This window comes from Macaca nemestrina, chromosome 2 (assembly GCF_043159975.1).
Source record: "Macaca nemestrina isolate mMacNem1 chromosome 2, mMacNem.hap1, whole genome shotgun sequence".
In the NCBI taxonomy this organism is placed as follows: Eukaryota; Metazoa; Chordata; class Mammalia; order Primates; family Cercopithecidae; genus Macaca; species Macaca nemestrina.
In genome coordinates, this window is record NC_092126.1 from 100,012,603 (window position 1) to 100,040,539 (window position 27,937).

A 27,937-nucleotide genomic window follows, 5' to 3' on the forward strand; every position below is an offset into this window, starting at 1 on the left:
ACCCTGATCATTGCCAGCAGAAAGCTGCTTTTCTAAAACAGGGGTGCTGATGCTATGTCTTAAAGCACACAATACATGGGCAGGAAGTTCACGTTCTGCCCAGCACATACACATTAGGTCTCAGTGTGGGCAAGGGAGGGACTAAGTGGTACATGCTGATAAGGTGGACAGGATGACCACTCTCCCCTTCATGCTCTCTGTGTGGATCTCCTTTCATTCCTGTGACCTGTGCCATTTCCTTCCCATTGCAGGGCCTTTGCACACACTGTTCCTTCTAACTGAAATGCTCTTCTGTCCTTTCCCTGTCTTGTTAACTTCATCCATTCTACAGGTTTCAGTTCAAGGCTCTGTTCTTCAAAGAAGGCTTCTCAGGCCTCCATTTCCAGGAAGTTGGTTCTGGGAGCAGCTGGTCTCTCATCTGTGACACCTGCAACAGCTGGAACTGTGCATTGGTCTATGTGCCTGTTTTGCTCACCACCAGATTACTGGGATCTAAACATAATTCTTGGCCCATAGCTGCTGAAGACTAGGAACATAGAGAAAGAAAAGGGGTATTCTAAAAACCCTTTTTGTTGAATGAATGAATCTTCTGTGGTGGTTCTGAAACATTTATTGACATGCAGCCAAAAACTCAATAAACCACCTGAGTCTTGAAGTCCTTTAGCAGGATCAAAATAAAGTCAGGGGAAGAGAAGGCTTTTTATAACATTCTCATCTGTGCTGGCTCCCCAAAAAGATTTTAGATTCAAATATTCAAAAGGCATTTTTAAAGCGATAAATAATTGGATATCCATGGGCAACACATATGGGTAACACCAACAGTGTTCTGAAGGGAATAAAGGGTAAGATGTTACATAGTTTTCCAATTTCAGACCCATACCTGCTGCCCATATTATCCCTCCCTTCCCTCCTTAACACCCACCCTCTACCCCACCAAAAAAAAAAAAAAAAAAAAAAAAATTCTTGGTTTCATAACAACACCCAAATGTTCAATATTTCTTTCCAATTCTAACAAGGATGGGCAGTGAATAAAATTGTGAGGCTTGGTCAACTTCTGCAGCTAAATACTACATACTTAGGAAAATACTTTCCAGACATACCCAAACCTACAATAGCGTAAATTGTTTTTTTCACCCCATATAATACATTGCCAGGGTGGCCACAGTCCTTTACTCCTCTCTATATCTGTCCATACCCCCTTACAGTGTAGCTTTCCAGCTTCTCCCATCAAGAGTGCTGCCTATTTACCCTCCCATCTAATCTAGGCTGAGACTTGCTTTGGCAACAGAATTCAGCAGAAGCGGCACTGGGCCAGTTCCAAGGCCAGGCCTCAAGGGGCCTTGTGTGCTTCTATTCACTTTCTTTGAACGCTGCTCAGCCATCATGTGAACAAACTCAGACTAGCCTGCTGGAGGAGGAAAGAAATATGATCCAGGAGCCCCAGTCACCCCTGTCCCCCAAGCCAAGAGCCAGCCAACCCCCAGAAGCAGACCTGCCCAGCTGACTGCAGACACATGAGGGGCTCAGCTCAGACCAGAACCACTCAGCTGAACTCAGCACTGCCAATCCATAGAACTGTGAGCCACATAAATGACTTGTGTTAACCCACTATGTTTCAGGATTGTTATGCAGCAAGAAGTAACTGATAAATCCCAGATGTAAGTTACATGCTACAGACTTAAAGCAATTTCCCTGAAACAATAGACAAAACTCTTCGAAGAACTGGAGCTGAAAAAAACATTAAATTCCTTCTCCAGGCATGTCAGATCACAGATACCTCACACTGTGGCTTTCGTTAAATCCTGAACGTATGATTTCATTGTCCTCATCAATTCCCAGTACCTTTACTCAGGCCCAACTCCATGAAATTCCAATTAGAAGCAGGACAAGCCCTCCATAGAAAACACTGTTTCAAAACATTTGTTCCAAAGTGGCAAGAGAAACTGCAGATACTTTTCCTGTAACATTTGAGGAGCTGAAGCCTCCTAACATGAACACTGAGGTGTAGAAAGAAAGGTGGTGATCTTTCCAAAACCCAGATCCAGTTGTTGTTTCAGAAAACATCATCTGGAGCTGCATGCATGGGGCACTCCAGGGCCTGGGGTAGAGAAATCTTAGGGAAATGTGCATTTGGTCTGGCCATGCCTGTGGTGTCAGACACTGCTGGTTAGTTACCCACAGCAGTTACCCTCCTCTCTTTCTTGCCTTTTGGCGGAACTTATCTCCCACAAAAGGTTAAAATTGCCAGATGGGAGTGCTCTCCCAGACTCTCTTGCAGCTATAAAGGTGTATGTGACCTAGTACTGACCAATGAGATATAGGAGGAAGACCACCGAGGACTTCATGATTAAAAAAAAAAGAGAGAGATCAACAAGAAAAAAGTGCCTGCACTTCATTCCTGCTTGGAATGCTGCAGAGGGAATGGAGCACTTGGAACTGCCACAGCAGCCATTAGGCAACCAATGAAAGGGAACATCTCAGACAACCTGCAGATGACACAAGGAAGAGATGGAATGAGACTGGGCTCATGTTGACTTTGTTGAACTGCAGAACCAATCCTAAGACCTGACTTCTTGTCATTAGATCAAAGCAAAAAAAAAAAAAAAAAGCACTCTTTTTTTTTTAGTAGAGCATTGAAAACTTGCAGGTGAAGTCATTACCACTATCTCAAGGGAGACACATCCCAGCCATGGTGCCCCACCCAAGACCCTGTAATGTGCAGGAATGCTGACTTTGGGAAAAGTAACGTGGCTGTTTAACCTAGTTTCAAAATTTCAAGAGGTCTGCTGCAGAGATAACACTTCCTGGAAGAAGACTGCTCAGGACCACTAAGATGGCTTGTAGCTGGAAGTTGGTCAGTGCAGTGTAATAATAAAGCTTAACCTATATTCACCAGACTCAGATTGGCAATGAAATCTGTTTGGTCAATTTGAAAAACATCAAATGAGAGATCAATCTTTCACTGCTTTAAAATGCAGTATGATGACAGCAAAGCTTTTAGGCATAGAGTACAGGAGGGAAAGAAAATATATAGAAGGATTCCTTGGTGGGGCAAAGGCCACAGCCCTCCATGATCCATCAGCACATGCTGGCACTTGGCCAAAATGAAGAGTTGTCATGCCTGCGCTGACCAGAAAAGGAGCAGGACAGGAAGCTCTCCTCATCTTGAGGTGACCTGATGTTTCAGAACACATGGCACAAGCACCATTACCCTCATCCTTTCCTAGTGACAAACACTACGTTGGGAAACCTGCCCGTGAGGTCTGACGAGGGCACCAATGACAAGGATCCCTCATCCCCTGGCTCCTTGTCCAACCCCTTACCTTCCAGCACTGGTGCTTGGCGTAGTAATCTCCCTGTGCAATCCACTCCGCAGGAGTTGAGGTCTTAACAAACATGCTATCATCAAAGTCTGAAATGAGAAAGAAAAGTGTGTTTGCTTCTCTGGGCTTTCTTACACTTAAAACTGTTGTTACGGGCTGAATTGTGTCTCCCCCGCCAGTCACCAAATTCACTTGTTAAAGTCCTAACTCCCAGTACCTCAGAATGTGGCTGCATTTGGAGAGAGATAGGGCCTTTAAAGAGGTGACTAGGTTGAAATGAAGCCATTAGGATGGCCCCTCATCCAATCTCACTGGTGTCCTTAGAGGAAATTAGAATCCGAGGCAACCCCAGGGGCAAGAGCGTGAGGACACAGAGTGGCTGGCTGCAAACCAAGGAGAGAGGCCTCAGAAGAAACCAACCCTGCCAACACCTTGATCTTGAACTTGTAGCCTTCAGAACTGTGAGAAAATACATCTCTGTTGTTTAGGCCATCTAGTCTGTAGTATTCTGTTATGGCAGTCAGAGCAGACTAACCTGTTGTCTTTCTAGTATTCATGTAAGATATATTTTAACTTACCAAACCACATTTCTGAGGGTATTGAAAGGAGGAGGTAGAGGGGAGAAAGGATGTGGTTTGGTTTTTAAATTTTGGTCTACTTTCCTTTTCTATGGCTACAAATCAGAAGACAGAAATTAAAAATTCCTCCTTGAAAACCCAAAGTCAAGTGGCTTTTAGCAAGCTCCCAGGCCAGGGCTTCAGCAAGAAAAAAAGGTGACAAAATTTTACACTATTTCCAAATGTGCAAACTTTGCCCTCATCACAATAAGCAATCTGACACATTCCTATTAGTGGACAGGGACCACTGTAACCACCTGCTGTCCATCCCTTCTGTTATCCTCACTAGCCTGCTGGTGACTATTTCAGCACCGCACCGCACCGCACCCCACCCCCACCCTGCCACCTGCTATCCCCCAGAGTATCACTGACAATGGGTGACAATCCCTGCAGGTTCTGAGCCACAGCTTCATGAAGCACACAAAATACAGTGAATTCCAGGGCAATATGGCAGACAAATCAGAGCTAAAGGAATCAGAGACACCTAGGCCAATGGATGTCAACCGAGGGAGTGAGGTAGACAGGCCAGATTTGTTTGGAAGGTGCAAAAACACATGTTAAGCATCACAGCCTGATCCCTCCCTGCTCGCCCTCCGCTGGAGCTGTTAGCAGTACAGTGATGACTTCTCAGCATCTTATTCTGACTCCCTATGTGTTGCTATGAGTGCCCCTGTGACATTCAATTCCCACGGCAAAACCCCACCCCATATTATCTCAGAATGAGGCCAGTGACCTCTGCAGATGCCATGTAAAAGAAACACAAATCGCATAATCACTATACTCAATCCAAACACAATGGGAACAGATGCTTTAGAGAATTTACTATGTACAACTTAAAATTTGTAATTAAGACTGCACTTTTTCTTGCATTCTTAATGCTACCAAAAACATAAAATAAATTGCAGTGTTTTCATTTTGAATTTTTTAAATGTAAAAAGTCAACATCTTATGATTTTTTTTTTTTTTCAAATGGAGTCTTGCTCTATCGCCCAGGCTGGAGTGCAGTGGCACATTCTTGGGTTACTGCAACCTCTGCCTCCCAGGTTCAAGCAATTCTCCTGCCTCATTCTCCTGAGTAGCTGGGACTACAGGTACGCACTACCACACTGGGCTAATTTTTGTATTTTTAGTAGAGATGGGGTTTCACCACATTGATCAAGCTGGTCTCGAACTCCTGACCTCAGGTGATCCGCCCACCTCGGCCCCTCAAAGTGCTGGGATTACAGGCGTGAGCCACCGCGCCCGGCCATATGATCTCTTATAGTGGATGCCAGAACATACTTGGGGAATAAAGGGGAATGAGCTGCAGGAAAGATAGAGAAGGCCCACACTAGGCCAATCCACTCATTTTCCTTTGGGAGAGAAAATGGGCCTGAACAAGGTCCTGTCATTACACAGGTGAAGAGTTTTTGTGAGAACCTATGTTTTGTTTTTTTAACTCCTAGCCTTTGGCTTTTCCATCACATTAGTCAAGTCTTAGGATAAGAAATCTAATCCTAATCCCCAACCGAGCCATCAGTAATAACCAGAAATAGCCTCCAAACTGACTGAGGAACGCTCAGGACAAACCTCTCTCCAGCAGCCAAACCCTGCTCCTTGCCCTACCCTTATAGAAATGAACAATGGCTTTGAGGAGATGACTTGACAACTAATCCTCAAGAAAGACAACAAATTTCTCCTTCATGAAGGGCTGATTATTTCTCTTCTCAGTTATCCTATCAGGAGAACTTCACTTCGTTAGGTAGTCTTTGCAAATTATGGAAAAAAAAAAAATACACAATTAAAAAAAAAACCCTGCAAATAGCACAGAGATAAGAAGGTGAAAAGTAAAAGGTGTCCATGTCTACTCGACAACCCCATACCCACCAATCCTAGCACCAGAGGTAATCACTATAAACGGTTTTGCATCAGAAATAATAGGTGTATACATGAATTTATATGCATGCTATCTCTCCAAATTCTTGCTATTTCCATAATCAGGAACGGAATATAGATAAGTTTTCTGATTAATTCCTTACTGTCTGAACTATCGGTTCTTACTATCGGAAATAAGAGTTCTTACTGTCTGAACTCTTAGTTTCCTTGTTTTGTGAAACTCGGAAACCAAACAGATTCAGACAACCTGTTAACTCAGTAGCTGAACTCTCACAAACCCAGTTCTTGTTAAACAAACTCAGGAACTGAATTGGATTTGATGGTTAAAGACACTTCAATAGGTATTTGTATATATACACATACATACGTATGCATGTATAAACATTCTATTCTGATATATACTGATAAGCATAAATGGTTTTTATATTTGCATAATATAAAGTTACTTATAAATTATATCATTCTACCCATACTGTTTAAAATTTTTCTTTCACCAAATACATCTTGAACATCTTTCCTTATCAGTAAATGATAATCCACCTCCTTTTTCATTTTAATGGTTGCATAGTAGTCCCCTGAAAGAAATGCATTTAGCCTTTCCCTCATTGGAGGACATTAAGATTGTTTTTAGTTTCTTGTAATTACAAACAGGGCTGTGATGAGCATACTTATGCAGGTATCTTTGAGATTTTGAACACAAATATCTCAGATATATCCCTGGAAGTAGAACTGTTGGGTCAAAGGCATGTACCTACGTGACTCCCTGAAGGAGTTAACCTTCCCAATCCCACTACAGCTGTACTTTCCCACACAGCTTGGCAAATGAGTCACAACTTTCATTTCTCAGAAGATTGTGGAAAAGAAAGAAAGCACTTTCAAAAAACTACACCTTTTATTCCTGACCAGAAGAATGGTTGAAACATGATTCCTCCAACAGTGAGAGTATTTTAACAGGATCTTACCTTTATTTTCATCTGTCTTTACAACTTGGACAAAATCTCTTCTAATGAAATATTTGAATGCGGGAGCCCGTTTCTCTCGATTTTCATCAAAGATCCAGAGGTTGACCCGAGCCCGTGTGATGGCGGTGTACAGCTGCTTCAGCTCTCCGTTGAGGAGCTAAAGATAACATTGAGGACAAAGATGATGAGCCACTTGCCTATAGCTACAATGTGACACACTTCAATGGGCTTACTCTGATTTTGGAAAAACAAAGAAAACTAAATTTTAGAGAAGCATAGCACAGCTGAGAACAGGATACCAGGAACTCACTGTGGCCACAACACAGGTAAGTGAGGTTCCAGTGAGGCTACGAGAAACTCCACCCCTTTCCCACCTAAGCAGGAAGTGAGCATGCCATCTGTATAGGATGACTTTTGAATCAGCCATAATTTTTTTTTGTTTTTTTCCTGTTTTTGCTATAAGTATTTTGAGTTAATTCTGAAATAATTATAGATTCACTGAAAGTTACAGTGGAAGATTCACTGGAAGGGTACAGACAGACCCCATGTCCTCAGTTTATCCCAAAGGTTACATCTTACACGACTGCTGTGATTTATTTTTAAAAATTAGACCATCATACACTTCTATTATAACTATCACTAGTACTGAATTACTCCGCCTACCTTATGACTGCATCAAAATTTCTGAACAAAGCTGAGTTCCAGAGGTGAACTAGAAAGTACAACCCTCCTCCTTCCATTTTCAGACAGTGCCCACCCATCAAGCCCAGCTCTCTACTAAGAAAAAGGGAATTTACCAAAACTGAGATCCCTGCCCCTCCCTTTCTTATACTCCATTCCCTGTTGCTGAGGAAAACCAGCCAAGTACAAGCTCCATTTTTCTTTCTCATCTTCTCTTCCAGGCCTTTTTTTACTACTTCCATGTCAAGTACGCGTGTTGACAAATGGCAGAAATTCACCTTGTACATTTCTGGATTCACCATGAGAGATCGACCCTGAGAAGAGCTTGGTTTGTCCAGGGGTACTTCAATCAATGGCCGGTTTTCCTCTCTGGAGTCAGTTGATGTAGATGTGAATGAGGAAATGATCTTCCATTCCTTATAAGCCTGAACAACAACAAAAAAGTGAAGACCAACAGAATATGCTTTTGAACTATGCATACAGCCTCCCTGAGCTTCAACGAAAATTAAGCCTCATCGGGGGACCAGGCCTTCAACCCCAACTTTGAAGAAGATCCATCCTGTGATCTTAGAATGCATAGGAGGGAGATTAGCTTGCACAAGCAGAGATCAGGGAAGCTGTGAAAATTCCCCACACACTAGACCAAGACAGCTAAGAAGCCAGGCACACATGACCACTTCCAGGAAAGAATGCTAAGGGCTCAGGGAGTTATTCTTATTGAAAGAATTTCTACAATCAGTACGGACAGGGGAATGAATCCTCACCCCTTCTCACAACATGGTTAAGAGATGCACGTAAGGTCAGCAGTTAAGACACATGTGGCAGAATTTTCTAACTAAATTATTTAACTGAGGATAAAGAAAATCCAGTTCTATGATGTGCAAGGTAGACTCTGAGATCAGACAGAAGAAATTTATATCTCAGTTCTTCCATTTATTAATTATGCAACTTTGAACACATTGTTTATTATCCTGCTCTATAAAATGAGGATAATACTACCCAACTTTGTTGAGAAAATAAAAACAGATAATCAGTGTCAAATGACTAGTACAATGTTTAATAGTTGATATTTTACCCATTTTTTCCTTTACCCAAACCCCAAAACCAAAGTGACTATGAAGACCAGGGGTTGATAAACTTTTTTTGAAAGTGTCAAATAATAAATATTCTTATCATAGCAAGTCACATGATCTCTCTTGCAACTCCTCAACTCTGTCATTTTGGTGCTAACGCAGCCACAGTCAACAAGTAAATGAATGAATGTGTCATGTTCCAATAAAACTTTATTTGGGAACACTGAATTAAATTTCATATAATTTTTATATGCCATAAAATATTATTCTCCTTTGGATTTTTTTTCTGGCCATTTAAAAATGTGAAAACCATTCTCGGCCCACAGGCCATAAAAAAACTCCAGTAGTCTGGATTTGGCCAGCAGGCTGTAGTTTACAGACACCAGTAAAACTGAAGTGCCCAGATTACATGCAGAATTTAGAACTCAAAATTCTTAAGAAACTTCATATTTCATACTTTCCTGTGTCTTGTGAGAGTAGCTCTCCTAGCCTTTACTTTTCTTTTTATAAAATGGTGCTACTTGCCATCTATGTAACTTTTAAAGCATGCTGAAAAGGTGAAGTGGATAGAGTTTATTACCTGCCTTAAGTTACTCCATCACTTAAACTATGTAAACAAGGTTAAATGCCTTAAACACTGTCTATTAAATAGGAATGGTTATGCTACCAATCAATTATAGTACTAATCACCATGTTCTGAAATCATGAAATCACTTAAGTAGTTGGAAGGTTTAAAACGATCTTCAGGACATATTTGTGACTGGCCTCTTTGTGAAGCTATGCAGACAACAAAATTGTTTGCCAAGGAAAGTAGGCAGAAGACCCAAGTACTTGACGTTTGAGAGGATCCTCCTGGCAGGTAGTATGAGACAGAGACTGGCTAACATTGAAAGGGCTAGGGAAACACAGTGTATTTTAAAACAATTGTAAGAGAAGCAAAAGCTGCTCAGATGGCACACAAATGGCCTGTTTCATGAATCAAACATATTTTATTTCCAAGGTGGGCCCTTTTAGGAGTGCGCTTATGTACTTGTAGCAAGGATACAGGCCTACAGCATTTGTGGGAATAGAAGTAGGAAAATTTAAAGTCTTCCAGTTTCTTCTCTTGGTACCATCAATTGTGAAGGAAAAGGCTTAGATTTTACTAGCACGTCTACCTTTGAGGGGTCTATTCTCTAGGTCAATTAGACAAACCATAAAGGTTGTAGTTTTCAAAGTCCCTCCTGTCCCACTGCCACGAGTATGAAACAAAGGAGGTCCCACTGGGGCAAGGTATAAATGGCAGTCACCCTTCCAAGTCCCCACCAAAGGATAGCTTGAGGGTGACTGGAAGAATGACTTCCTCTCCCCAAAAGAAGACAACATCCTACAAAAAGCTTTGGGGTGCCCGTTCTGTGGTCCCTTTCACATCTCAGGAGATGGCTCTGGTGACCATGTGGTTCAACAGGTAACAATAAACCCTCTAGAGAGAAGAATCACAAACCAGGCCAACAAGCACCATACCCCTCAACCCACTCACATATAAGCCCAGATAACAGCTGCTTCAAAGAGAGAGCTTGCCTGAAATATAAATGAGATGGAAGAAGAGGTCAAGGAGAGAGAAGAGCTCTCCACAGTTCTCCAAGTTCAAATAGCAATCACTGTTCAGCAACCTTCAGTTACCTCGAAAGAAACCCCATGTAAGCAGCCAGACCAGAAGAGGCTGGGGATATATGGGAACTGTCTCTCCTCTCTGTTTGTGAAAGCATTTCCTCTCATCTGCTGACCGATTCCCTTTGGCCTGGAGGTTGTAAATAATAAATTGAGAGTGTGCTTTGGGCCAGGGAATGCATGGTCACATTGACACCAGGAAGAACCCCAACCAAAGTATTTCCTGAAGTCTTACTGTGTACACAGGATAAAGTGGATGTTAACAAAAGATTCCGTTTGGGATTTTTTTAATTTCAGGCAACTCCCTGAGCCATTGGTGGGGGCACAGGGTCAAGATACCCGAGCCTTCACCACTTCCAGGATCAAGGTAAGACACAAAACTGGATTTTTCTTTCACAAATAAAGCCAATCACAATTTACAGATCCTGAAGTCCAGAGCTCCTTGAGTTTCTTACTCGCACAAGCATACAACTGGTACTTAATAAAGAACAGAAACAACAAAGTCTTACCCTTCCTCTTTTAGGAGAGCCTCAGTCCAACCATGACCGATGGATGTATCATTAGGAAAAAAAGTTAGTCCTCAGAGGTAAAAATGGTTCCAGGGTTAATGAGTGTGCATCTGATTTTATTAGCAAAATTTAATAGGAAAGGAATGTACATAAGGAATCGCAGTGATATGCTAATTGTGGAAGGTTCTGGAATTCAATTCGCATGCAAGTCTTTAAAAGGAAGGAAAATGGAAAGACATTTAGAACTCAAAAATATCTGAGTTCATCTCTAGGCTCTGCCATCTACATTATGACTATGAGAAATTTACTAATCTCAGGGACCTTCTGCTTTATCTACAGATAAAGGTGGCTCATGTTTATAATCTCAGCACTTTGGGAGGCCAAGGCGGGAAGATCACGTAAGGCCAGGAGTTTGAGACCAGCCTGGGCAACACAGCAAGACCATATCTCTATAAAAATAAAAATAAATTTTAAAAAATGGAATGAGAGTAATAAAAATACATATAACCTCAGAGGGTTGGTGAGTGAGGCAATGACTCTATAAACTGCACAGCGCCTATAGCAATATTATAATAGTTGTGCTATTAAGGCAAAATAACATTTAAAAAATGATAAAAAAAGGAAGGACTCTCTCTAAAGGGTCAGTTCTGGGGCAAATTTTTAAAGTGTTAAAGCCAACAGTGTTCTTGACTTGGGTATAACATAGCCCCTTTAAGCATGCATCATGTGCAATGGAAGTCTGCAACAAGGACTGGCACACAGCCAGCTAAGTCCCCAAAGAAGACCCCACAGTACAGTCAGCAGCCAGCCTGAGTCTCCACCAAAAGATGGTGGAAAAGAGAAAACGGTGGCTAGAAAACCCAGGACGATGGCCATGAGTTGGTGGCTCTACCCATAATGAACTAAGCTTGGGGAGAAAAACCCACAAGGACTCAGGAGCCAAGTGAAAGCAGTAGACCAATACAGAGGTCACTGGGGGTCCATGTGGGGACTCTTTGGCTGCCATCATCTGCATGGGCTGCAAGCAGTGGTAGTAAAGCCATGCTAGAGGGGTCTCCCATGCAAGGAAGCTGTTCTTGTCCCCCATATTACCTGATCCAGAGGGCAGGAACCAAGCCTCATTTGTCTTCCTGGAATTGTCTCTATCTACGAACTGACCTTACCCAGTTCTGTCATCACAGGGTGGACATTGCTAACCTTGGCTTCATCTGTAAGGCTCTCCTTAGAGCTTGCTCCAACTTGGGCATCCCTGGGAGCCAAGGATAACAGTGGCTAATGAGAACTGTACACTGGCACTTGGGTACTAGAGAGCCAAAGAAAGGCAGGGCACAGGGGGAACCAGCCCATGACACACTGTGAAACAACCCACAGCTAATGTCAAACCCACATCTAAACACACAAAACCTCATACTGAATGAATGATGCTCCAAAACACAAACAGGAGCCTGTGATAAACTCTCTTACCCTCAGCTCCAAATTCTCTTCCCCAGAGTGAAGTTCAGCTCATACATAAATATTCATTGTGTGAAAAGAATTAGGTGTGACATACCTCAGAATCAGTAAAAAAGTTGTAAAGGAGGACATCATCAAATTCTAAGCCTTTTGCTTCATAAATTGTTAGCACAAGTGCTAACCCCAGCTCTTCCGGAATTTTCTCCTTTGCTGTTTCATTGGCCACAAGGATTACCTGAAGAAAAACAAAAGAACATCAAATTCTACACAGAAAACCTCAGTAAGCCTCAGTCTGTTTCTATGGGAGGAAGGTAATGTTTTTAAAGAGAAATGGCCAGCATAAACATGGTCAGGCAGGCCAGGGGAAAGATTGAAACACTTGTTCACTGAGCCATCTCTGGAACTCACCCACTGTGGGACAGGGACTATTTTTAATGCTACCTTGCAGAATAATTTAGCTTCTCAAACCTTTTTTCAATTGCAAACTATCTTTTATTTCAAAACATAAAATCCCAAGCAGCTCACCTGGTGGGCTCCAAATTCAATGGGCTGAGTTTTCCTTTTATTCCCTCGTAGCAAAATTGCCAAGTCGCTTACGCTACAAGACTCCAGAACAGTTGGCTTGGGACCATCAAAGAGGCCAGAATCCCTTGGAAGGCGATCAAAAGATTCTGGGAAATAGAACTGAAGTAAATCTACCACTCCAGATGCCAGATTGAGGATTCCTGGAACGAAATAGAAAACCCAAGTTGGATAATGAACAACATGGCTGAGTTTTTTGGTTATTTGGGGTGGGGGACATGTTTTTCCTGACAAGCAGATTTGACCCCTAGAGTATGTATAATTGCAAGCCTGTTTTCAGTTCCCATTTGATTACCATTGCAGCCCTGAGCTCTCTGGGTGCAGTGGATGAGAAGGCAGATATATGTTGCTGTGCTCAGAGAGTTTTGTGGGATCTCCTCCCCAATCTATATTCATATTAGAGAAAATTAACTCACAAAGAAGAGTCAAGGCAAAAATGTAATATAAACAATGAGACCTCGGGAGGCTAGGGCAAGAGAATCGCTTGAACCTAGGAAGCAGAGGTTGCAGTGAGCCGGGATCACACCACCGCACACTCCAGCATGGGTGACAGAGTGAGACTCTGTCTCAACTAAAAAACAAAAACAAGAACAAAAACAGAAAAGGAAGAAAAAAAAAAACAATGAGAGCTGTTAGAATGCTCTTATAAGGGGCTGGTATTGACTTTGGTAAGAAAACCACCATTACTTTGTCCTCTCCCATTGGTGCTTACAGAGTCAGAAGCAACATTACCATGGTAAAAACAGTGCTGCATGTGAGCTAAGGAAGGCCTCCACCACCCTTTTCCCCCAGGTTTATACTCAGTTGAGAGAGGGTTACACTAAGAAAAAATGTCAGAGCAGGAGAGAGGATTTTCCAAAGAGATTTTTTTCCTGGGTCCCATTTCTTCTCTAACATCTGAAGTGACATTAATAGTGACATTGACTGAATGCCTATCATACAGCAGGTACCTTAAAAGAAAGTCACCCCATTTAATCCTCACAACAACAAATCCTCACAACAATGCAGTGAGACAGATAAGACAACTGCACTTTTACAAACAGGAACTCTGAGGTCTCAGAAGTTAATAAATATCTCCAAGTGATAGGACTTCAACATAGACCTTCCTGGGTCTCTCCACTACTCTTAGAGGTCATGTGCCCTTTGCTAACACCAGATAGAATACAATGGTCTAGGCAGAACATCATGAAATGGGCATATGTATCCCCATTGCGGTTACCAAATAGTGAAAGGAAAATGTGACTATCCAATACTACTGTTATTAAAAGTATACAATATAAAGCAATAAGTCTAAGGTTTTGGAAACTGCTGAATCTAAACAAATAAGCTTCTACTGTGGTTCTCTTCCCATTAGGAGTTAGCAGGGGCCGAAGATATATCTACATTAACAGGAGAATCAGAAAAGGGAACGAAAGTTGCAGTGGAATCCATTTAAATGGCCTTCTAAGGAAATAGACAAGCAATTTTTTATGTAACCATACTCAAAGAATAAAAGATGGTTCAACCATAGAAAGAAATGAAGTGCTGATACATACTATATATGCATAAACCTTGAAGACATTAAACTGAGTGAAAGAAACTAGACACAAAAGGCCATGCATTATATGATTCCGCCCATATGAAATGTCCACAATAGGTGGATCCGTAGAAACAGAAAGATGAGTTGTTGCCGTGGAGTGGGAGGAAGGACACAATGAGTAGTAACTGCTATGGTTATGGGTTTTGAGGGGGTTTTTAATTTCTGAAAATGTTCTAGAATTAGATGATGGTGATAGTTGCACAATCTTGTGAATACATTAAAAAACACTAAATTGCACATTTCAAATGGGTGCCTTTTATGCTATGTGAACCTCAATGAATGCACTAGAACTCCACATTATCAACATGCAAAATTCTCAACAACAGGCCAGGCATGGTGGCTCACACCTGCAATCCCAGAACTTTGAGAGGCCGAGGTGGGTGGATCACCTGAGGTCAGGAGTTCAAGATGAGCCTGACCAACATAGCAAAAACTCATCTCTACTAAAAATACAAAATTAGCTGGGCTTGGTGGCAGGCGCCTGTAAACCCAGCTACTCAGGAGGCTAAGGCAGGAAAATCACTTGAACCCAGAAGGTGGAGGTTGCAGTGAGCCGAGGTCACGCTACTGCACTCCAGCCTGAGCAACAGAGCAACACTCTATCTCAAAAAAAAAAAAAAAAAAAAGAAAGAAAAGAAATAAAGAAATCTCAACAATATAACATTAGGCAAAAATACCCAGTTGCAGAAAGGTATGTCCACCATGATCCCATTAAAGTTTTTAAACATGTAAAGCAATACTCCATATTGTTCACAGATATTTGTAGGCCAAAGGAGGTAAATTTGTTAGTATCTATAAACCACAAACGAAATATTCTAGCATTGGTACCCTGTTATTTAAACTTGTGTGCCTTAGTTTCTCCTTTATAAAATGGGACTGATGCTTACCTCGCAGTGGTGTTATGAAGATTAAGCACAGGTACTATAGATAAACTGTTTAGCGCTGTGCCTGGCACAGAAAGGGGGCAAAACTAAGACACAAATTAAAAGCACCAAAGTGTGTGTTAACTCCCACTGCCTACCACCCTCCCTTTTTTTTTTTTTTTTTCCTTCCCTTTGGGAGAAAACCTGGTTCAGGGATTAATGACTTGTAACTGGTATATTACCTTATAAAGAATGAGCAGGTACTTCCCAAGGGCTTTAATGAAAGTTCTCAAACAGCTTAAATGTTCGCCCTGAAATGTATTCATGTTATGGCAAACTCCTTGAGATACAATTACTTAAAGGTCAGTTGCCACCCAACCACAGCTTAAATTATCAACTTAAGGAGCAGTGGCCAAAATCATACTATCTCTTGTCTATGCGCATATTTACTAACAAATTCCAAAATACTACCCTTACTTCAACTGTAAAAACTTAACAAGAGCTAGTCTTCAGCTTCAAAGGCAGCCCAAAGTCTGTGCCTAAGCACCCCAGTAGGCAAGCCCAAGGCCTGGACTTACCTGAGTGGGACCTGTAATTCTGGTACAGCTGGTGGATCTTCTTGGGCTTCCGAACAGCACACTGCTTGTCTACGGTGTTTCTGCTGGCGTAGTGGAACAGGGAGCGCAGATCGCTGAAGCGGAAGGCCACGCCCTTCATGATGCTCTGGGCCGTGTCCCCCGTGAGGAACATAGAGTTGGGGTCGTTGATGCATTTCATCAGCAGCGCCAGCTCGGCCTGGGTAAAGTCTTGAATCTCATCACCATAGAGCTCGTGGATGGACCATGGGAGCACCCTGAGCTTCGACAGTCTCCGGGATATGTTATACAGAACATCCTCTTCATCAAAATAACCTTTCTGGGACCTGATTTGCTGATACAGACAGAAGAGGCTGTAGATCTCACTCCGGTCTTCCTTGAAATTTGGGCACCGTTTCCTCCCTAATTTCTTATATGCTTCTTCAGTGAGTCTCCCACATGGACAGCTGAGGGCCTCAAAAGAACCCTTCAGAAAAGATTTTATTTCTTTCCAAATCAGTGCGGGGTTGTAGGCAGTCCTCCCTTTGGTCATTTTGGGCCATATTTCATTTTTGAACACCTCAAATGTCACGTACACCCGGGGGTCACTGTCACCTGTACGCATTTCTACAGCTTTATCCTCCTCACTGTAGTCCCCATCCACCTCAGCCTCCTCCTCATCCTCTTGCCAACTGGGGATGGTTGACTCCTCCTGTGTGGACCATCCTATGATGGTTCTTTTCAAGCTTCCATCTTCGTTTCTCAGAAAAAAAGGTTTGGGCAGAGAAGCATCAAGCAGGAGAAGCAGCTGCTTGGAAGTGACAAACAGAGGAAAGTTCTCGTCCCTCAGGTCCTGGAGTTTGTGAATGTTGGGGTCCAGTGGTTTGTAATGACTGGTGGCCTTGGTGGACTTGGAAAGCTCAATGAAATTCCTTTGTACCTCCTGGCATAGGACGTGGTTCTTGGTCACAAAGATCTGATGTAAATGCTCCAGCTGGTGGGGATGTTCTGGTGCACATACTTCTGCAGCTTGGCCATCCCCTGCTGGCTCCACACTGGCTCCTCCTGCGCAGGCTTCGTACTCCTGCTCATCTATACTTTCTGTTTCCACTTCAATAGAACCTTCCTCTTCCTCCTCCTCTTCCTCCTCCTCTTCCTCCCCACCTGGACCCTCTTTTCCGGGTTCCACTTCCAACCTTCTCTTCAGCCAGACCTGTTTGGCCAGCAACGGGCTTCCTGCCTGCTCAGCTTTTTCCCAGTAAACGTGGAATTTCTTCCACAATCTGTACAAGCAGCAGGTTGTCTTCCCAGTGCCACTTCGCCCAATAAGGATGATGGGCTCCAGTGGCCTGGGGTTGAGGTCGATCACCGCGTACTCAAGCTCACCCACCCGGAAGGGGTACTCCACTGTGGCTGTCGTGTCATTGAGGATGTTAAAGGCCATGTTGGTGCTGAAGCTGTGGAACTTCATGATGTTATATTCTGTCTCCACTGCACTGGCTGGGGGAAAGTACTCAGGATTGACATGCTCCCTGCCCTTCTCGGCCTCCGTGTCCTCCACATAGCAGCGGGGTATACGCTTTTGAATTTTCATGTTAGCTGACACTTGGCCTTTATTGATACCCTTCAGCTTCTTCCGCAGGACACAGGACAAGCCCCGGTTGTAGGCATTGCAGATGGCCTTGATGGAATCAGCCAGTTTGCAGTGATCTAAGACGATGTCCCAAATCCGGATGATTTCCGTGTAGATTCGCCCTGATTTCTCCATTGCACACGTGTTCTGCTCCGTGGCAATGATCTTCTCAGGGTTCTCACTGCATCGAGGGGAGAAGTCAATGGCGAGCTCCCACAGCATCCGGGCTCCTTTGTCCAGCTTAGCTTCGAAGAGCTGGATGCTTCCTTTCAGGTGCTTCAGTCGCTTCTGCAGGCCCTGGGTCCACTCGCCATTTCCCAGCTGCTGAATGGCAAGGATGATTTTCTTCTTGATGACCTTGGTCATTACCTTACTAGACAGCTTCTTCAGCATTTCTGAAGTGCACTCGATCTCCCACGTCATGTTATCAAAGTCCTGGAGGCAGGCCTCAATCTCCTGCGTGCTCCAGTCATCCTGATCGTCATTGCCCTCCTTCCCTCTGTTATCAGCAGGCACAAGCTGCAAGGCCCCAAGGCCCACCTGAGCATGTCCTTCCCCCGCCTCACTACAGTCAGGGACCCCTGCATCCAGGGTCAGCTGGAGCTCATCTTTCTTTCCTTCCTTGCCAGCTCCTGCCTCCAGAGGCTCAGAGCTCTGAAGACAGTCCTCTGGGAAAGAAGGATCCATTTCAATCTGCTGAATCAAAACTGTGATGTCCTGCATAAGGCAGTCTCTCAGAGAGCATGGCCTAAGAGCTCCAGGCTTCTCCCTGGTCACCTGGGTATCTGGGAGAGTCTCCCAGCTGTCAGGGACTGCACTTCCTTCAGGCAGGGTTCTGGCAGTAGCACCACATGGCACTGACTTGAATGAACCCTGGGACTTGAGCTGAGATGTGTGACCAGGGGCAGTGGACCTTGGGAGCTTCCCCAGGTGGGCAGCAGAGTCCTGCCGGCTCCTCCGCCTGTTCTCCATCAGAGCTTTGTTCCAGGCCAAGAGCAAAGAATCGTTCTTCTTAATCCGGTGCCGTGCATCTTTGCCCTCTTTGTTCTTCAGGTTGAAGTTGATGTCAAACTTCACCAGCAGGTCTAACAGCTTCTTCATGCGCTTTAGCATGCCCTTCTGGAAGAGGATGTGCATTAGCGTGTTCCCATTGCTGTCCTGGACATTGGGGTTGAGGTAGTCGAATTCGGTGGGGTGGGACCAAAACAGATCCAACAGATGGTTGAGGAAGCTAAAACCAATGTCAGCTGAAAGGCACAAAATAAAAACCCTGTGAGCACTGAGCCACTCTTCTCAGGGGACAGCAGACCCTGGGGTTTGAGAGTGATGCCAGTCAGGGGCATGTCAGAATGCTGAACTCCCCCAAAAATCTGAACTCCATTAAAGAACTCAGTGGTTCTCAACCAACGGTGATTTGCTCCCCAAGGGACATTGGCAATGTATAGATAGAGACATTTTTTATTATCACAACTGGGGGAGTGTCACTGGCAGCTAGTAGGTGGAGGCCAGGGATGCTGCTAAACATCCTACAATGCACACGAGAGTGCCATACAACAAAGAATTATCCAGCCCAAATGTCCTGAGATAACCATATAAGATTCTAGCAAGATCCTTCATATGCAGACTCCTGAAAATGATATAAATAAATGGAAAGTACTTTTCAACTACCAACAGCCAACTATGGAACTTAAGAATCTTCCATTAACCCACCCTGACCATTCACCATGGTGGTCAGTTCTTCCCAGCATGCTACAAGTGAGGGGCCAGGTGACATGGGCAGGCCTGGTCAAGAAATGGGCCTTTTTCAGATCACTGGTTTACACAAAAGGAAAGACCAGAAAACAGCATCAGTTCTAATATCCAGCTTCCTCCTCAAGGAAAAGGTTGCTTAAAAAACAAGGGCTTACCTTTGATCTCTAGAAAGATGTGGAGTGCCGCATGCAAAGGAGTATCACCTTCCGTGAGGGAAATAGCACGGGGGTCTGCGCCCTTGGTCAAGAGAAGGAAAGCCAACTCGAAGTCCTCGTATTTCAGACACATGACAAGTGGCCTCTCCTGGCTCTCCTGAAGACCATCAGGCAAGGCTGGGAGAGGGCAGAAGGGAAGGGCAATGTGAGCAGGCACAGCCTGGCTCGCCTGACGAGAGATGGACCACTTCAGTTATTCAGTTGCAAGGGAAGAGAGCTCGTGTTTACCTAACTTCCAAGATCCTCCTACCAGCACCCATTTTGGGAGGCAAAGGCTTCTGCCAGTAGCCACAAGGTTAAAGCCCAGCTCCTTCAAGCATGCTGTCCAGGTGCCTTGCCCCCGCCTCCTCTCCAGCTCCCCACCACAGGAGCATAGTTCCCATCATTCCCACTGTCCTGGCATGAGGACAGGGCATGAGAACTGAAACCCTGCCTAACATCAGTGTGAGGGCACTTTCTACATCACTTGCTTCTCTCTCTCTCTCTCTCTCTCTCTCTCTCTCTCTCTCTATATATATATATATATATATATATATATATAACACACTTTAAGTTCTGGGATACATATGCAGAACATGCAGGTTTGTTACATAGGTATACATGTGCCATGGTGGTTTGCTGCACCCATCAACCTGTCACCTATATTAGGTATTTCTCCTAATGCTACCCCTCCCCTAGCCCCCCACCCCCAACAAGCCCTTGTGTGTGATGTGCCCCTCCCTGTGTCCATGTGTTTTCATTGTTCAACTCCCACTTTTGAGTGAGAACATGCCACAACCCTTGCTTCTACCGAGCTCCTATTCTCAACTGCCATCTTCCCTCACATCTCTCCACCCCAAATCACCTTCTTTTTAGCTCAGTCCACACAACTCCTCTGCATCGAAGTTCCCCAGCCTCCAGCCTCCACCAGAAGGCAGACCCACCCACGGTAGATCGGCAGTCTCCTCCACACACTTCCAGCAGCTGCACACTCACCTCTGTGGGCTTGGTTCCTAGCACCTGATCCTGAAGTGTGCTCTATAAGTGCTTGCTGAATCAAGGAATAAAAGAGGAATTCATGACAGCTGTGGATTCCAGGCAAAGAAAGTAACACTCCACTTAAGGAAGGAGTTTAAAAAAATAAATTGTAGAAGCCGCCTCATCTACCTACTGAAAGCTGTGGACGGAGCCAACACCTAAAGGCTTTGCAAGGTGTGTGGCACTTTGAGGGCTAAGGATCAATGTGCTATTGATAACACACAATGTCTTGTGTGTCACTGTTATATCTTACATATTATGTGTTGTTGATAACACATAATGTCTCTTCTCATGAAAGACATTTCCTCATACAGCACGAAGCAAGCAGAGAACTACATAGCCAAAGCACTCTTCTAAAAGCCTGCACACATTAACTCATTTAATATCCAAAACAACCCTAAGAAAGGAGGCCTATTTATTCCCATTTTACCAATCAGGAGATGAAGGCATAAATGGCATGCCCAAGGCCACACAGTTAGTAGTGGCATTAGTGGAGGTGTGAGGGACAGAGGTAGGAGGAGGTTGGTGTTTCTAAATCAGCTTGGAAATAAAAGCCAATTCAGCAAGATGTCTGCAAACTCCAGACACACACCCAGCCATGCGTGATAGTTCTCATTAAAGCAGCAGATGCTTCCACCCACCAATTACTTGACTGTTTCTTTAAAAACAAGCATCTTGAATCCCAATCCGTTGATCAGAAAAGAATGTCACAGGAGTAGACAAGGATCCACACAGTATATCCACTGCGAGTCAAAGTCTAGCCAGAGGTCAGGAGGAAATGACTGCTGTAGGCTAAACCAGAGCCAAGGACCCTTCACACACCTGATGTTTCCCATACAAAAGAGAAAGGTAGTAACTGGAATTCACAAAAAATGCAGAGTTCCTCAAGGGCAACTCACTTACTGGGCAGTAACCTTCATCACTGTTTCAAAACAAGAATATACAGGGTAGACAATAAGGGTGAACTTCATGGTGCCTCCAAAACCAAGGGAAAGGCAAGCAGTGGCCTGGACTCCATCATGTGGAGAATGTGGACAAGTCTCCAACGTTTAGCATCCAGTCACTCTCACCTCCACTGTCTATCAGGCGGCCCAGAAGCTGTTTCTTCCGCTGGTCCCAGGTGCTGAGGTGGGGGATGATGGTACAGATGTCGAGGTCTGAGAAGTTGCAGTCTTTAATGAGGCAATCTCCAAGCGGTGGCTCTCCACTTACTTTGCGGGTCAGCAGCAGAAGCACCTCAGGCCATTTCTGTTTTTCCAATAAGAATTTGAAGACGATGGTGGCACAGTCTTGATTAATATCACAGACCAGGTCAGGAGGAATTTCTTTCAAAAATAAGAGTAAGACACATTCCAAAAACGTTCATATGATTTCTCTTCTTTCCCCAATCACAACCCAACATCCATATATAATTAACATGGATTATATAAACAAGTAATTAATTATTTGCGTCATGTTGCTTAGCTACTCGTGAACATCAGTGTAATGACCTTCAGACTTCATGGGAAGATTAGAAATATCCTATGAAGGGTAGAGACCCTGACCCAAGAGACAGAAGAATGTTGACTGTGTCTTTACACAGAATACTTGAATTCAGAGTATTCTGCTGAGATCAGAAGGGCAAAAGCCTGACTTAAATTTTGCATGATATTAAGAGTGTCTCTTCCTTATAAATACTGAAATACAGAGAGATACTACAGAACAATTAAAAAGTCAAGAGCCATAAGGTAACCATGAGAAGATGGTTTATCTCTTAATTCTTGATTTTTTTATCATGATAAACAAATGTTTCCATCTGATCTTTGATGTCTAAAGACAGGATAAAAGTTATTCCACTTCATACTGCTGGTGAATCTTAAGAGTAGAAAACTTGTTGTTTTTGTTGTTGTTGTTGTTGTTGTTGTTTGAGATGGAGTCTCACTCTGTCACTCAGGCTGGAGTACAGTGGTGCGATCTCGGCTCACTGCAAGCTCTGTCTCCTGGGTTCAAGCCATTCTCCTGCCTCAGCCTCCCAAGTAGCTGGGACTACAGGCACCAGCCACAATGCCCAGCCACTTTTTTGTATTTTTAGTAGAGACAGGGTTTCACCGTGTTAGCCAGGATGGTCTCGATCTCCTGACCTTGTGATCCACCTGCCTTGGCCTCCCAAAGTGCTGAGATTACAGGTGTGAGCCAATGAGCCCGGCCAAGAGTAGAAAATATTTTAATCAGATCCTCAGCAAGTAGATGGCCAGATTTAGCAAATAAAAACATAGGATGCCAATTACATTTGAATTTTAGATGAACAACAAATAAATTTTTGTATAAGTATATATATATGCAATATTTGGGGACACATTTATACTAAAAAATTATTCATTGCTTATCCGAAATTTAAATTTAACAGGGGATTCTGTATTTTGTCTAGCAACCCTACCACTAAGAAAGCAGGGAGATATAGCAGAAGGGGAGAAAAATCAAGGATTACCTAAATAAGAGCAACTTGATTTGCATTTGCTAGTTTTTGCTTCCCATCTTTTTCCAAGTTTTCTTAAAATGAATATTCATTTTAATATTTAAAATGTTCATTTTAAAATAAGAAGAAATTAAATATAGGCTAGTCTATCATCTTATTTTAACAGGAATCAAAATAAAAGTGTAAAAGGCAAACTATTTAAATAGGCATTTGCAATTTTTGTCCCCCAGAATCTATTCGCTCATCATCTGGTAACAGCCCTCTCCCACCTTCTGGCACTCTTCGTTGACGTATGGATGGGATAGGGTAGCATGTGATTTGGACCTAAGCCAATCAAGAATCTCCATCCTTCTGATCACATTTAGCTACAGAGGTATACATCACGATCCGAAGTGAAGCCTAGGACATTTGTTCGAACCACTGAGAGAGAGAGACAGATGGGTCCACAAGTCCAGAAATGTGGGACAAGTCAGAGATTAGAGACCTCAATCACATTTCCACAGAGAGTCTGAGATGGAAGCCAACTAGTGGAGAGCTGAGTTGAAAGATGGGAGACAATGGGTCGTAGTGACATTGGTGAGCTCCCTGAAGCCAGCTGTACTTGAAGCCAGCCTGGCATTTTTATTATGAGAGTCAAAAAAGTAACTTTTTTGCCAATTTTTAGCCCATTGGAGTCTGTCATTTTCAATAGGAAGAGCTATAAATAGCCTACCCTATGGCCAGTTAAGGATACAAAGAGGAAAAAAAGGAAAAATGAAGACAGAAAAACGTCAAAAAGGTTGGGTGGATTAGAGACCCACTCAACTCTGGAAGACAGTTAAGGGAGAGACTTTCAAGAAAGGTACAGAGAGTAAGGAAAAAGAGGAAAGAGGAAAGTAACCAAGCCAAAGTGAGAGAAAGAAGAACCCACACCAACACTTACAATACCCTACAGAGAAATAAAGGAGGCATAGGAACATAGTCCATAAGACACAAAGGACATTGGAGAAGCAGCATTCCCATCACATGGGCTCTTAAGAGATTTTTACCAAATACCATTAAACAAGGTTTTATTTTCACAACCCTAAATATAAATGAAGACAGTCTTCATGGGCCATGGATCAAATGACATTAAGTCCAAAAACCAAAGGCTCCCTAGATGTGGTTTGTACAGAATGTCTACATCTAATTGATCCCATACAATGTGGCCCCATCCTAGAGTGTGTTTAACAGGTATGCTGGTTATCTTTGACTCACTGATACCTAGGAAATAAAGGCTGACAACCTAACCTCATCTCATCCCATCCTAACAGCTAATGAGTACTAGCATTTTATGTGCAGGACATTAGACTAAGTGTTCTATATCCATTATCTCATGAGGTTAGTCCCCTAACCAAGGCAAGGGGATGAAGAAACTGAAGCTTAAAGAGGTTAATTAATTGGCCTAAGGTCACAGATCTGGTATGTGGTGGAAACAAGACTTGAATGCTAAACTCCAAGCCTTAAATACTATCATCTGCTGCATACCCTGAGTATTTGAGGTTTCTCAGGCCATGCCTTCCTGCTCTCTTTGTAAAATGGAGACATCTCAGCCTTATGAAGTGTTCATTTTAAAAATACTAAATTTTACCTACTTAGAATTTCTAGAATCTTCCCAAATTATTTAAATTTTTGTCATCTAAAGTTCTTTTCAGGAAGTTTCCTGATTTCCCCATAATGAAAAAGAACACTCAATGCTACAATAACTTTATACACCAACATTAGCCAATATGTATAGAAGAGAGAAATATCTATAGTATTTTTTAAATGACTGTAAATGCAAATAGTATTTCTAGAAGGACACATACAAAACTAGTAACAGGTTGTTTCTGGGGATGGGATTTAGGGGTTGAAGTTCAGGGGTATGTAATAGATTTTACACCTATTAAAAAGAACGCTCTGTACTGTGTGAATGTTTTACATGTAGATACATTATCTTTATTTTTTTTAATTAATTTCTGAACAGATATTAGAAAAGAATTTTAATGAACACAAATCATCACTTTTAACATAATTGAATGTTGTGGGAAAAATTACCTTGCAGAGTAGAAAGGAGGCGCAAGAACTTCTGAACTACTTCCTGCTTCAGAAAGTTTTTATGCAATAACCGGTTTCCTGAGTTCATATACTTCACCAGCTGCTCCAAGACCTTCCTGAAAATGTCGTTTTCACTAGTGGGTCCATCACCATTGCTGAATCCTACAAAACAGCACCAGGTAATGCTTCTGAATACAGAAATTACAGCTGTTACAGATTGCAAAAATAACCACAATTCTCCAACCTTCCATATATTCACATGCTGTGCAATGTGACTTCGCCACTCCTCCCATCAAGAAGTGGAGCCTCTTTCCCCTCCTCCCTCCCCTGATTCTGGACTAGCTTCATGACTTGCTATGACAAATAGTATGCAGTAGATGTGATTTTTGTGCCAGTTCTGAGTCTGGGCCTTCCAGAAGCCTTGTATACTTCTGCTGACTCTCTTGAGGCTCTGCCTTCATCATGTAAACAAGTCAAGCTAGCCTGCTGAGAGACAAGAGACAACATAGAATAGGAAGGAATCGGCCTAGTTGTCTAAACTGAGGCCCTATAGATGTGAAATAAACCAGCCAACATCAGCAAAGACTGCAGACACTTGAATAGTTCAATTAAGGCCGTAAGAACAGCCCAGATTAAATTGCTGACCTGTAGGATCAGGAGCTAAATAAATGCGTGTTGGTTTTTTGGTTTTTTTGTTTGTTTGTTTGTTTGTTTGTTTGTTTGTTTGTTTTTTGAGATGGAATCTCACTCTATTGCCCAGGCTGGAGTGCAGTGGTATGATCTCGGCTCACTGCAACCTCTGCCACCGGGGTTCAAGCAATTCTCCTGCCTCAGCCTCCTGAGTAGCTGGGATTACAGGTATCTGCCACCGCGCCCAGCTAACTTTTGTGTTTTTAGTAGACGGGGTTTCACCATCTTGGCCAGGCTGGTCTTGAACTCCTGACCTCATAATCCACTCCCCTCAGCCTCCCAAAGTGCTGGGATTACAGGCGTGAGCCATCACACCCAGCATGCTTGTTGTTTTAAGCCATGAAATTTAGGGTATTTTGTTATGCAGCAATAGATAACTGATACAACAATTCAGGGAGTGATAGCAGAAAGATGGCTTAGCACACGGCAACATCCAACTACATGTCAGCCACCCAAACTTTTATATCTTATTTGCAAGTGGAAAAGGCCAAGTAAGGAGCCATCTCTCTGGCCGAGGAAGGGAAGATAGTATCTTTTTCATTCAACTTATTTGATAAAGTAGTCATGATGAGAAAACACCCACTGGCTGGGTGCGGTGGCTCACACCTGTAATCCCAGCACTTTGGGAGGCTGAAATGGGTGGATTGCTTGAGCTCAGGACTTCAAGACCAGCCTGAGCAACATGGCAAAACCCCGTCTCTACAAAACATATATAGGTACACACACATATACATATATATACACATATTCATATATACAAATAAAATACAAAAATTTGCCAGGTATAATGGCACATGCCTGTGGTCCCAGCTACTTGGGAGGCTGAGGCAGGAGGATTGCTTGAGCCCAGGAGGTTGAGGCTAAAATGAGTAATGATTACACTACTGCACTCCAGACTAGGCAACAGAGCAAGACCCTGTCTCAAAAGAGAGAGCGAGAGAGAAAAAGAGAGAGAAAGAAAGAAAGAGAAAGAAAGAGAGAAAAGAAAAGAAAAAAAGAAAGAAAGAAAAAGTCACTGATGAACTGTTGGAAAAAAAGACAAATTTTTTTATTAGGTATCAAAAACTATTCTTAATTAAAATGGAATCTTACTGAACAGGTAAGGGAGCAGGACTGGACATTTATTTTCACACCAAGTGAAAAGAGCCTGGCCCAGAGTGGCACTATCATGGTTGTGAAGAGATGAATAAATGTCCAATGTCATGTTCTACCAGAGTGTTCTACCAGTGTCTCTTTAAAAGAGACAGGCTATTTGAAAATAGGAAAAAAAATTAAAAGCATCCTTCAGTCATGTTCCCCAGCAGTAGACACTAGATTTGCTCGCGATTTTTTAAGGAGGAAGTTTATTAAGAAGGAAGACCAGTAGGGGAGTAGGAGAAGCACAATAAGGGTGAGAGAGGAAGCTAAACCCACGTATACATTTAAGCAAAGTCCCACAGAGGGTGGCCTCAGCCTGATCCCACAAGAAGGCTCTGGAGTGTGAGTCACACTTCAGAGAGGTCCCTCTGCAAGGCAAAGGAAATGGGCTTTCATATTCTCACATCTATCAGTTGCTAGCTACAGGCTGCCTTTGGACAATATAAATTCCCAGACATTTCTGGTTTAAAAAGAAGCATGAGCAAAACAGCTGCTATAAGCCCAAAGGCAGTCTCTTGAAAACAAGCCTCAGGTGCTGACTTTTCAAACTGCACACACACCAATGTCAGGGGGCACCCAGAAATGGTAAAAGGGATCCAAGGGAAGTCAGACAGAGCTCTCCAACATCTGCCACACCTTCTGACACACATCTGAATTACATTTCAAAAACTCAAGTCAGAACACCAGAAACATACACACATCCACTTCTGGGGCAAGTACTCATTGCCCACTCTAATCAAGAGACGTTCAGGTGCCAGGCAGAAAGAGGATCCACTATAGCATCATCCTCCAGAGAACAGAAAATGATAATCATTTGGCAAAGAAAGACCCACATCACCTTGGCTGGAAGCTCACTGAGATAGAAATCGTGTGTAGTAAAGCAATATCTGGCTAGCATCCCTGAACTTTGCCCTCCCATCTTCATCATAAAATACCTATGAAGACACAAAAAACGATGAAAACTCACAGTACAGAAAAAAATATATATATAGGACCTTTAGTAAAAGATAAACTTCCTTCACTATCAAGCTGATGGAAACTTGCTGCTTGTCTGCCTGATAAAATCTTTGCAAAAACATCATTCTTCCCCCAGGAAAATAAGTTTAGTAAAAAACTCACATGAAAATGAACAGAAACATACTAAGCTCAACAAAAGAGACAATTAGATGCAGCTGCATAATAAATACATGATTACATGGTTCAGACTTGTTAAGAATGCAGTTATAGATGAGCAAAAGATTG

At 42.9% G+C, this 27,937-nt stretch overlaps 1 protein-coding gene across 3 annotated transcripts in view; it reads right to left on the reverse strand.

Annotated features, from left to right (window-relative positions):
* LOC105480172 (tetratricopeptide repeat and ankyrin repeat containing 1) overlaps positions 1-27,937 on the reverse strand; it is a 128,964-nt gene that overhangs the window by 21,587 nt on the left and 79,440 nt on the right. For all 3 annotated transcript variants that reach the window (XR_011619957.1, XM_071091418.1, XM_071091417.1), the window contains exons 10-18: positions 24,869-25,030; positions 21,429-21,683; positions 19,282-19,458; positions 15,745-18,621; positions 12,668-12,867; positions 12,240-12,377; positions 7,737-7,883; positions 6,778-6,934; positions 3,324-3,412 (exon numbers count right to left, since the gene is read on the reverse strand). Coding sequence is in view for 2 of the 3 variants with exons in the window: in XM_071091418.1 (XP_070947519.1) it covers positions 3,324-3,412; positions 6,778-6,934; positions 7,737-7,883; positions 12,240-12,377; positions 12,668-12,867; positions 15,745-18,621; positions 19,282-19,458; positions 21,429-21,683; positions 24,869-25,030 (4,202 nt within the window). In the remaining variant the exon portion in view is untranslated. The remainder of the gene's footprint in view (positions 1-3,323; positions 3,413-6,777; positions 6,935-7,736; positions 7,884-12,239; positions 12,378-12,667; positions 12,868-15,744; positions 18,622-19,281; positions 19,459-21,428; positions 21,684-24,868; positions 25,031-27,937) is intronic.